At 37.5% G+C, this 10343-nt stretch overlaps 3 protein-coding genes across 4 annotated transcripts; 2 read left to right on the forward strand and 1 right to left on the reverse strand.

The window, feature by feature from the left end:
* On the forward strand, nt 1–2521 carry RB195_003829 (uncharacterized protein; the record flags this gene model as incomplete). 2 transcript variants are annotated; one of them, XM_064201660.1, is made up of 4 exons in its annotated part: nt 1–74; nt 630–635; nt 2115–2227; nt 2418–2521. In XM_064201660.1, the coding sequence occupies 4 exons, from the start codon at nt 1–3 to the stop codon at nt 2519–2521; spliced, it is 297 nt and encodes a 98-aa protein (XP_064057540.1). The 2 variants fall into 2 exon arrangements, with proteins under 2 accessions (XP_064057540.1, XP_064057541.1); XM_064201659.1 differs by lacking the exon at nt 630–635.
* Nucleotides 2522–2654: 133 nt separating this feature from the next.
* Nucleotides 2655–3708, reverse strand: RB195_003830 (uncharacterized protein; the record flags this gene model as incomplete). The annotated part of the gene is made up of 4 exons (XM_064201661.1): nt 2655–2715; nt 3228–3364; nt 3423–3516; nt 3650–3708. 4 exons carry the CDS (start codon nt 3706–3708, stop codon nt 2655–2657), a joined length of 351 nt encoding a protein of 116 aa, XP_064057542.1.
* A 1104-nt stretch (nt 3709–4812) lies between these two features.
* RB195_003831 (uncharacterized protein) lies at nt 4813–10343 on the forward strand (the record flags this gene model as incomplete). The annotated part of the gene is made up of 16 exons (XM_064201662.1): nt 4813–4879; nt 4936–5091; nt 6072–6106; nt 6473–6587; nt 6750–6829; nt 6905–6994; nt 7109–7207; nt 7829–7934; nt 8052–8251; nt 8406–8489; nt 8763–8907; nt 8973–9126; nt 9184–9285; nt 9584–9699; nt 9854–10101; nt 10170–10343. 16 exons carry the CDS (start codon nt 4813–4815, stop codon nt 10341–10343), a joined length of 1971 nt encoding a protein of 656 aa, XP_064057543.1.

Here is a 10343-nt window from a genome sequence, read left to right on the forward strand (position 1 = left end):
ATGACCGCCGCTTCAAGCGGCAGCGGTCAACCATCGACCACCGGCTCCTATTCGGTGAGAGAAATCCTTGACAGGTGGGTACATCCAGAATCATTTAGATGCAATCGCTCATTGGAAATTTCTCTCATTCAACATCACTTTCTTATTAATGAATCCAAGAAGTGAGATTGTCAAGTTTCTCGCATAACAGTCACCATTGTTTAGATATATGTTTCATTGCCATTATTTTAAAAAAAAGTCCTCTGGACTTCTGCGAATTCTGGAACGACTAATAATTTTCGGAAATGATTTCATACCAAAACGCCATTGTTCTCGATAAACGTAATACTATGTTAGCTCATGAGACGTGGACCCAAAAGGTTTCTCATGAGGAAATTGTTAGAATTTTGAAAAATGAAACAAAATTGATCTGAGTGGAGCTGGTTCCTTAATTCTAATTTTACATCGTTCCACAAAAAAGTAAATTGTGTTGCGGAACCTTTTATTTATTAACTATTTATTTGTTTATTTATTTCACTTATTTGTTGAAGACATAACCGAGAAAATGAATTCAGCAGTTGATCCAACTCTACGATTGTTACTCATTTTAAGGTGTGCATAACAACCAGGTTTTATCTAAATCGCTTTAGAGAGAGGTGGCCGCGGAGGCTGAAGAAAATGTGAAAAAAAAAACTTCAAAAAATAAAATTTCTTCTTTAATAAACTTGAGGGTAGAGTTCTTATTTTCCACCTCTATTACATTTCTGTTTTTGTTTGGTTGTTGTTGGTGTTGAAATAGTAATAAAGTTATTTTACGATGTTCGGGAAATTCTTCAATAATTCAAGAATATAAAATTAGTTCTAGACCTCTAATATAAGAAAGAAAAAAATTAAATGGTGTTAAATATGAAAACAGTTAGGTGGAATGCTCACTGGACTTCTTGTGTGTCTCTCTTAATTACCCCCTAAACGACGATTTCCGAGGATCACTAACCAGGCTTCTCCACTTCCACATCGGAAGTCAAACTAAGTGCATCCTCCTTGTTCTAATTTGCTCTTGGATAGCGCTCGAGAAAAACAAGTGGATTTGTTTAACCTCTTTGCCACCATTAGTTTCCAGATAGTACTTCTGTGATTAATTTTTTACAAGCCATGTTTCCATGATTAATCACAGGATTTCTCACAGGAGAAATAAATGTGTAAACGAAATTGTTCGATAAAGTTTCCAAAATTTCTAGTCACTTTGCTCCTTTTTAATCTTGGATTATGTCTGTAGTGGAATACGTGAGTAAATTTGAGTGTTGAAAGCATTTTCAATTTAGCGAACTCTCAAAAATCCTACTAAGAATATCTTCCAAATTCTTGAGAGAATTTTTGAAAGAACTTTTCGATCAGTTACTATCTTACAACATCTTAACTTCGAAAAAAAAAAACGTTAAAAAAGAAGAAAAATATTCTTTGCGCTCACATACTTTTGCAAATCAGTTTTTCCCTCGTACAATGAGGGAAGTTTCCAAATAGGGAATTTGTACTACTAAAGAGATCCAATACATGAAAACTGCAGATCACTGAGCTTAATTGTGTTTTAAGGGATTTTTTTTTACAGAAGCCACTAAATAATTACGAAATCTTCAATTGCTTACAAAATCAGTTCTAATTTAATTCGAGTCTCCACAGGAAATGGGTGGCAGAAGAGAAGAAAAAAAAAAGAAAAAAACGTTGAAAAGCCAAAGGTGATTCTTCAGTGAGTTCACGTCTGCAACTGCGCATGTGTGTACTGGCTTCTTGGATTGCACCTAGCGAAACCTCTCCAACATGGAATTCATCTCAAAATTTATTTTGCTCTACTTTTCATTCATTACTCAACTCTCCATTTCTTGGTTCTTCGCTAATACTCGCTCTAAGCAAAATTATTCTGTAAACTATTTTCTTTCTGACTATTTTTTGAATAAGATAATCACAAACAAATATAAATAAATAAAAAAAAATATCTACAAATGTAAGGCGAAAGAGGATGCAAGCGTGCCACTGCGCCATAGCAACCAAAAATCTTCGAGATTTTTAAAAATAGTTTTCTTCTCCTTATTTTTATGGAAGGTTCTATTTTAGAGAGTAAAGTGAGTTAGAATATTCAGGTACGAATCCGAAGAGGATGATTTTTTGCGTGAGCTTGAGGATATGCGAGCATCACTGCAGAACAGTGAACAGGAAGACGAGGTGGTACCACAGGATCCAGCACCAATCCTCAGTAAGTAACCTTTACTACAGTGTACTACGGTCAGTGCCGCTAAATACTGTACACATTTAATGGCCCGAAACCAGAACAATACACCTGTAGCTAAGGATTTATTGATTGTTCAAAACTCTTAAGTAAATAGAATTATAATAATAGAACAAAGTGATTTTCCGAAGTAGTCTGACCAACCGACGTTTTCCAGGCGTTCTCTGCAGTCTCGTAGACGAAATCGGATCTTTACGAACGGAAAATCGCCGACTGAAGACGAGACTAGCACCACCACCTTCAAGATCTAAGGTAGAGTAAATTAAAACAATTTTTTAACTAGTACTTACTTACTAAGCAGAGTATTTAGGCAGAGTACTTAAGCTCTTGCTTTCAGAACGTCGTTCAACGTGTGTCGGCGATATTTGATGCTCATTCAAGTATCTTTCCAAGACTACGTCGATCCGCCCACGCAGAAATTCGAACAGGAGCACGAGAACGTTTGACAACACCGCCTAGAAAGGTAGTATTTTCGGAAATGTCATCACTCATAGACAAGTTAGGTTATCCTCTCGCTGAGGTATTGTACTAGACAAGAAATAAACAGCGTAATCTTCCAGAAAATGCCATCTTCAATGAAAAAAATAAGTATCAGATCGGGGAAAGGATGTAGCAAGTCCCAAAAAGAGCTTAAGCGCCTTAAGAAGAACAGCATTTGCGCCTTACAATTGTTGAGCGCTAAATTTTCTAAATTAAATTTCTTTCATAAACTTCTAAACCAAATTAATTTCCTAAATTTTCGCTAAATTTACCTAACTATGGAATTTTAGAAAGAAAAGGAGTTTTGAAAGCTGTATGAAATTTCTCCTTTTGAATAAAAATTATGGAAATGCAACTAATCGAATCCGTATGAAAAAAAAATCTAATAAGTGAGCACGGCAATAACTGATCAACAACCACACATAAAGCGTTGCATAAATATTTGTAACAGTTTGCTTCAACTAAAAATATTTAAGGATCCGCTTACAACGTCCTCGATATCGACAGATTTCTCGCAAGGATCAACACGGACACGAGCTCCACCGTTAGTAGAACCGGAGATGAGTGAAAGCGATGTCGACGATCACTATCCGAAGGTATTTTACGTACATTTCTATTCTTTACCTAAAAAATGACTGAAGCATCAAACGAAGTGGAACGACACCTCAAAACTAATCGATACCGGATTTGTTGTCCTGTGAGTCGCCACCCTGCTAAGCTCATCGATGCGATCAACGAGTCTTTGATCTGGGAACACCAAAGAAAATAGCGTAGATCTAGAGTAAAATTTAATGGATACGATTTACAACCTCAAAAATCAGGACCTTATCTCAAAAAAAAACACAGGAAGTAAAAAAAATGGATACAGTAGTTTTCTGACATTTTCATAACTTTACTGTTAAAGCTTACATTGGAGCGAAACCAGTGCCGTCTCTCTTAAAAAAGCTGGAAATTTCTATAGCATACATCCCCTGATATCGTAAAAGAACTGGATGGGCTCATCAATCACGACGTCCCTATGGTGTTTCCGCCTGAAGCAGCATTTTATTAGATGACTCTGAAAAAATCTGTCAGTTTCGTTTCCGTGTCCAAACACCGAAAGAAGTGCGAAGTGAAAACAACGATGGCAGCCGTTCCGTCACGAATTACCGCTTTATTCGTTGGTCCGACCGTAAAGTAAGACAGCTGCCAAAAACTGTGCCCGCTAAAGAGTGACGAGAACGGATGGATGGGTAATGGATAAGGGCATGAAGCAATCAATCAATCAAAAAGGTGAAGAAACGAATGAAAATGTGGAATACGAACAAGTGCAGGTTTCACAAAGTTCATTTTTTTCCCCGGCAAATTGTAATTAGAGATAAGTAGGACGAGAGATTTAGAGAAAAAAAAGAATGTAGGGAAGCGGTGAAGAAAATGCTATGAAGTACGAATGAAAATATGGTATAAATATACAAGATTAAAGGTTACTTCTATGACAAAAAAATACAAAAATGTACCCTGTGGAGGATTCGAAGATAACCAAGTTTGGGTTCAAATTTTTGTTTAAAAGAGAAGAGCAAAAAAAAAAGATTCAGCAAGTGACTATCGCTGGATACAGAGGAAGACAAAGGAAAATTCATGCATACGGTGATAATCACGAAGGTGAAGTGCGAATAAATCAGAAGAGAAGAATATAATCCAAGAAGTTCATGGAACAATGACGTGATAGGGTACAGGCAGCAGGGCAGTATTTTCGGATCACTCCTCATTTTTTTTCACGCCCAATCGACCTCTTTGATCTTCGCTCTGCGTAGGCCTTGTCTCTACATATCCGTTCTTTTTGTGGTGCAGGAGTTTTCAGTTCACCATACGTTGTTAAAATCCTCAAGAAAGATTGATAGAAAAAATGGATGATTGATATGTAGACGGAAAATATATGGAGGACATTATATCCGTACAACTTTTAAATCGGAAGAAAGAAATAAGCTCACGTAGACCCACCACAAAGTGCTCGTTTACTTTTTACTTGCAATATTTTACTTTTTTTCCCGGTGGAACGTAGAAACCGCCGAACAGCTGTGCGTCGTTGTGACATGTCGATGTCGGAATGTACAAGCCCATCATCGGCGTCGTCAAGTCGGGATCCAAGCGAAGCTATGAGTAAGTCCACGAGTTTCTCCGAAAAGTTTTATCCCCAGAAAAATCACCTGTTGCAGCATCTAGTCGATCGTCCTTCCTGGAGTTGATTGGATTCCGAAAACGAAACGTAGCTGTGTCGGCGACTTCACTGCTTCCACCAGCGAAGGCGATCTTGAAAAGGAGGAAGAGAAGGGTATCCGAAGATGAGAGCAACGGATTATACGCAAACATAGGTGAGCCTTTCGTGGAATTCAGAAGACTAACTGTAATCAAGTTGGCTAAACTAAGGTTTGACGCTTTAACTTAAGTCTTCATCTTTTTACGGCGTCGTGAAGAATTGGCTGATTATGTTTTTCCAGCAAATCTTCCCTAAAGGGGCACTGGCTGAACAATTGCATTTATTTTTGTTCTTTCTGCCATTTTTAGCTACCTTTGACCTACTTTTTTTCCTATAAAATATACTTTTTTTTCCTATAAAATGAATTCTTATGACTTCACCTGATTCCTGCATCCATACGTGATAAAAAAAAAATCCAAAGGTCCCCACCTCTAACTGTGAATATAAGGATATTCGCAAATATAGATGGTTATGCAGAAATTAAGTTGATGCAAAAATTTTGAGGCAATTTTGAGTTGAACTCTTTTCTTCATTGATTGAATCTCGATGTATTCCCTCTGTTTAAAAATATCGTATGATCGAAATGTTTAAAACAAGAATTCCCCATATTTTTTAAAGTCATCAGAATTTCTTTGTACAAAAAAGTGTACAAACAAAACAAATATGTAGACGGGGAAGATGTCGGCGACATTACAACTTTACTACATACGACATTTTTTACTTGGCGCTTCTTACATATTAAATTGTTGGCACTTTTCAAATTTTCCTCAGTAATTTTTTTAGCATCTGATTTTAATATCGTTTTGAATATACTTTTTCCATAGTTCAGTTCTACATATTCCAAACAATTTCGTAGTCTGCACATCTTTTTTGCAATTATCTATTTATGGAAGGGTCCCGCTGAGTCTGTAGATCGAAAAAGAAATCTGCAAGAAAAATTTGAAAAATTTGAAATTTGCAACAAAAGAAAAAAAAAGTGGACAGTTAGAATCGCAGACAAAAAAGTATTGAAATATTTATATTAAAATATTTTTTAAATATTATTCGATATTTACATGGTTTCTGTGGAATAAGAATGAAATGTTTCGGTTTCAGACAACTCAAGCCACCGTCAACGACAGGCCGCAAAGGTAAGCCGCTAATTGTTGGATAGATCAAAATCGCTTTCAGAACGGCTCTAAAGCCGTCGAATTTCAAAATAATTCATCAAAAATTGTCTTTTTTTTCAATTTCTGAAAGACAGTTGGGGAACAGAAGTTTGATGTGAGCAAAAATTATTCAATAAATACGAAATCAACTTTTATGTGGTGAGAAATACATAAGTGCAGCTTTGACCAGATGACAATTTTAAGCCAAGATAAGTGGAAATAAATTTTTACATTCTATATTAAAATTACATACGGAAACTCTCCACCTTAATCAAATAAATTGAAAATTAATCAAATTATCAATAATTAATTAATCAAATAATTTGAAAATGATTTGAATAATTTTAGCCACCACGTCCAGTTTCCTATTATCCTATAGAAGATAGTGACGACTCCGACAACTTGCGAACGAAAAGGAAAGCGACTTCTTTTTTGAACGTTCACAAGAATTATGAACATCCTGGTGAGTGGAAACCACTAGAAAACAATAGATAAATACTTTAAAGCCATAAATTGACTTCAAAATTCATAACAAGTATTTTGATACAAAAATTAGTTCGCAGCGCAAATCTTAAGGATCACCATACTTGTGGATTGCAGCTGTATCCATGACAGAATAATTTAGGTGGTCTACTACGGGTCGACCGAGAGACCAGACTTCGACACGAAAAAGAAAATCTTGAGGCGGAAATCGAAGAGCTCAAGGTGCAATCGATATAATCAATATCTCTGCAATCAAAACAATCAATATCATTCGGACGAATCAATAATGATCTTCAGATGCGAAATCAACGACTTGTCGAACAACTTCGCGAAAAGAGCGTACAATTCAGTAAATTGCAATTTCATGCGCAACAACTTGATGAACAGGTGGGACCTAGCGAGTTTAGCACAAGCCTTATAGATTTTGAGGAAAATATAAGGGTCCCTTTGCTAATAAGATGTTATTTTAATTGTTTGTGCTTAGTTTTTTTTTTACTACAGATCGAAAATCTCAATCAACGATGCGCTTTAAGTGCTGCCTTGGACAAGCTTACTCTTGATGACAGGCTAATTAAAGGATCTCTAACAGCGTTGGAAAAGGTGGGTGCAAGAAGTTGAGTGCATGATGGTGTGAATTGAGCTGCAATGCCGTAGGATCTACGTACTAGCGCTCAAAATTCCAGGATAGAATCTTAATATTTCATTCAATAACGTTTGCTCAAAATCCCAGTGAAATTAGAGTAGTAGGGGCATTATTACCCACTATTATTACTTAGATACATTTAAGAAAAAGTCATGTATGCTTTCAGGTAGAATCTCGCCTACGACAATTCCAGAATCAGGTCCAGAGCATCAAATTAGACGCGGCAAATATCCAACAGAAGGCAGGTTTTTTTTTCTGGAACAAGTTCAAGGGTGCTAATTGAAGAAGAGAACGTTTCTGCAAAGAAAAACACTAAGCTGATCTGAGTTTTCAATTACAAGTCTTTCTGGATTTTATTGTGAAGTAATACCTTATCTATGTAAGAAATTGTTAAAGAAAAATCTGCTGAAACAAATTCGACGGGCGGAAAATCATAATGAGAACATCATCCCCGTGGAAAGTGCCTATTCTAATTTTATTTTCAATTTCTCTATCCAGAACTATCCAGGCAATGTATCCTTGAGCTTGATAGGCTGGTTGTTATTAAAACTTCTATGGTTCTCAGTTGCAATTTTCAGACACTAAACAACCTGGCACAGGAGCGATGTGCCCACCAAGCTTGCCTCGAACGACTCGAGAATCTTCAAAAAGAAAATTTTGCTTTAATGCAGAGCCGATATTTAGGTAAACATTGGAATTTTTGAAGATTTTGCGACACATTCTTGATTATTGATGCGTCATAACAAAATCATCTTATACGGTCTTTAATAGAATCAAACTGAACGTCTTCAATTAATCCAGAATCCGGCTGTGATGATGCCGTTTGGCAGCGGAAAATAGACGCGCTGCCATCGTACGAAACACTGTACTCCTTCGCTCAAAATGCTGTTCGACGATTTTCTGACCTCAAACGGACGCTAGTGGAACGAGAAAGAGAGGCAAGCAGGGCCGAATTGGATCTGATCGCAGCCCAGTCGTCGCTTTTAGTCACTCATGCACAGGTAGACAATTTCTCAGAACGTTTCTGGAAGAGCTTCCTGCTTGGAAACTCTCAGAAATCTTTATAGTCGCTTTTACAGTTCTAATCCATAAAAATTTATTCCTTGCATTCTCTTTTTCCTGCAAAATTTCCTTTCGCTCAACATTTACTTTCAGAACGAACGACTACGTATAAAACTGGGAGAGATACGACCAAGACGTCCAGCATCGTTTCATGGGGAGGATTTGGTTAACAGAATGGTACGGACGGTGTTGTTCTTTCTTTACTCGTAACAAATACGAATTTGGCGGTCCCGAGGAGAATACTCCGTCACATTTCCCTCAATCTGCGTACTTGGAGGAAGCTCTTACGTTTTGTTTATTGTTTCTGAATTCTTGAAGAATTTTACCTAGGGACTTCTGTATGTTAAATCTCTTAATGTAACAATCTCTCCTGTAAATTCCAAATAATCCATAATTGGATTACAGTAAATCCAAATGCCTCAAGATATCTCCGAATTACAATGATTACAGGTCAAACGGGACATGAATTTCTTTCTTCCATTCAAACTTCAAGGATCACGAATAGAAAACTGCAGAAGAATCATGAATAAGAAGCCGATCGATTGCGAGAAAGATCTAGAAACTGAGTTCTTTGCAATGTTCGGGAACGGGAGAAGTGAGTTGTTTTAAGCTGCATATGTAGATATGCGGATTGCTGTTCATTAAAACAAAGTATTCCAGATGTTCCCCAGCCGAATATCCAGGAAAAGCCATATGCAACTACACGAATTGAACATATGATGAGAGAAATGTCAAATAATAACAAGTCTCGGAAAGTCCCACCACCAGCGTACGTTCGTGATAAGTCACGAACCTCGTCAAGCAGGCCTATGAGGTGACCTCAAATAAGTTTCTCCATCGCTGAATCCAAAAAAAAAAATCTAGATTTCAGCCTTGTCGAGGTTGAAGAGCAACGTCGTCTTCGTCGCTTCGAGGAAACCCGGAGAAGCATTAAGGTTCGAAGGCAACCGAGTATGGACAGCTATAGTCAGAGGTAAAATTCGATGAGGAGGACAGTCTAAAACGATCACTGAAATCCACAAATTACATAGTTTACCAATTCTAAAGGAGATTTTGTTCGGTAAATCGGAGGAAATTTCTTCGCTGTGGTGGAAACTCACTAGGCATAATGAGGATTCAATTGTCATATGAAATAATTTGCTATAATTTTTAATAATTTTATTATTATTTTTTTATAACTATTATTTTCTATGCCAATGTGATTACAGTCTGATCTTCTTTTAAAAAAGCCCCAAAAAAATCGCAATTAGCATATAATGAATCAGTTTCAGACCGATTGATACTGGACAGGTTCCCACTTCATCGCTGCAGGACCTACCATTTCATAGCCCTACCTCTACGCCTGCAATGATAAGAAAGTTTACCGACAAGCCTCCACAACCAAGAAGTAAGTAGTGAAATTGGCTTTTTTCCAGTAGCGGAAGGTCAAAAAGAGGCCGAAATTCTAACCTTGTGTAGGCTAACCTTAAAACCTGTTATGGTAACTGCTACCGCCTTAGGCAGTATAAGAGTATAAGCCAATTTCAGATTGAGAATTTCAGCTTATGACCAACTCCCGGACATGCAACGCATAGAAAAAGTCCGGAAACTTGAACGGGGCTACAGTATGGATAACCATGATAGGCCCGCCTACGCAGATGACGTGCGCAGGCTAAAAGAAGACCGGAAACGAGATGATATGAGATCGTCACCTGGTGAAGCAGAACGACGGCCTTCAAGGATTCAACGGTCACAGCCTGTGCACTTAACTCGTATCAGACCTCCTTCGCAACTAGCGCAGCGAAAAGTGGTGAGGATCCTTCAAAAATTCTTTTATGAGTAAAAACTCCATTTCAGTCAAAAAGGGATAAATTTCAGAAAACACTTGAGCACCGAGTTGAACCGAGGCCTCCGGAACGTAATCCAGTCCTGGAGATTCTGGATCCACCAAGACCGCTGTGCAGTCCTCCACCATGTCCTCCCACAAGCCGGCTGCCCAAGCCTGACAAGAAATCATGGCTGGATAAAATTCGTAGCATAAAGAGGACATAG

The sequence above is a fragment of the Necator americanus genome, chromosome IV (assembly GCF_031761385.1).
Source record: "Necator americanus strain Aroian chromosome IV, whole genome shotgun sequence".
Taxonomy (NCBI): domain Eukaryota; kingdom Metazoa; phylum Nematoda; class Chromadorea; order Rhabditida; family Ancylostomatidae; genus Necator; species Necator americanus.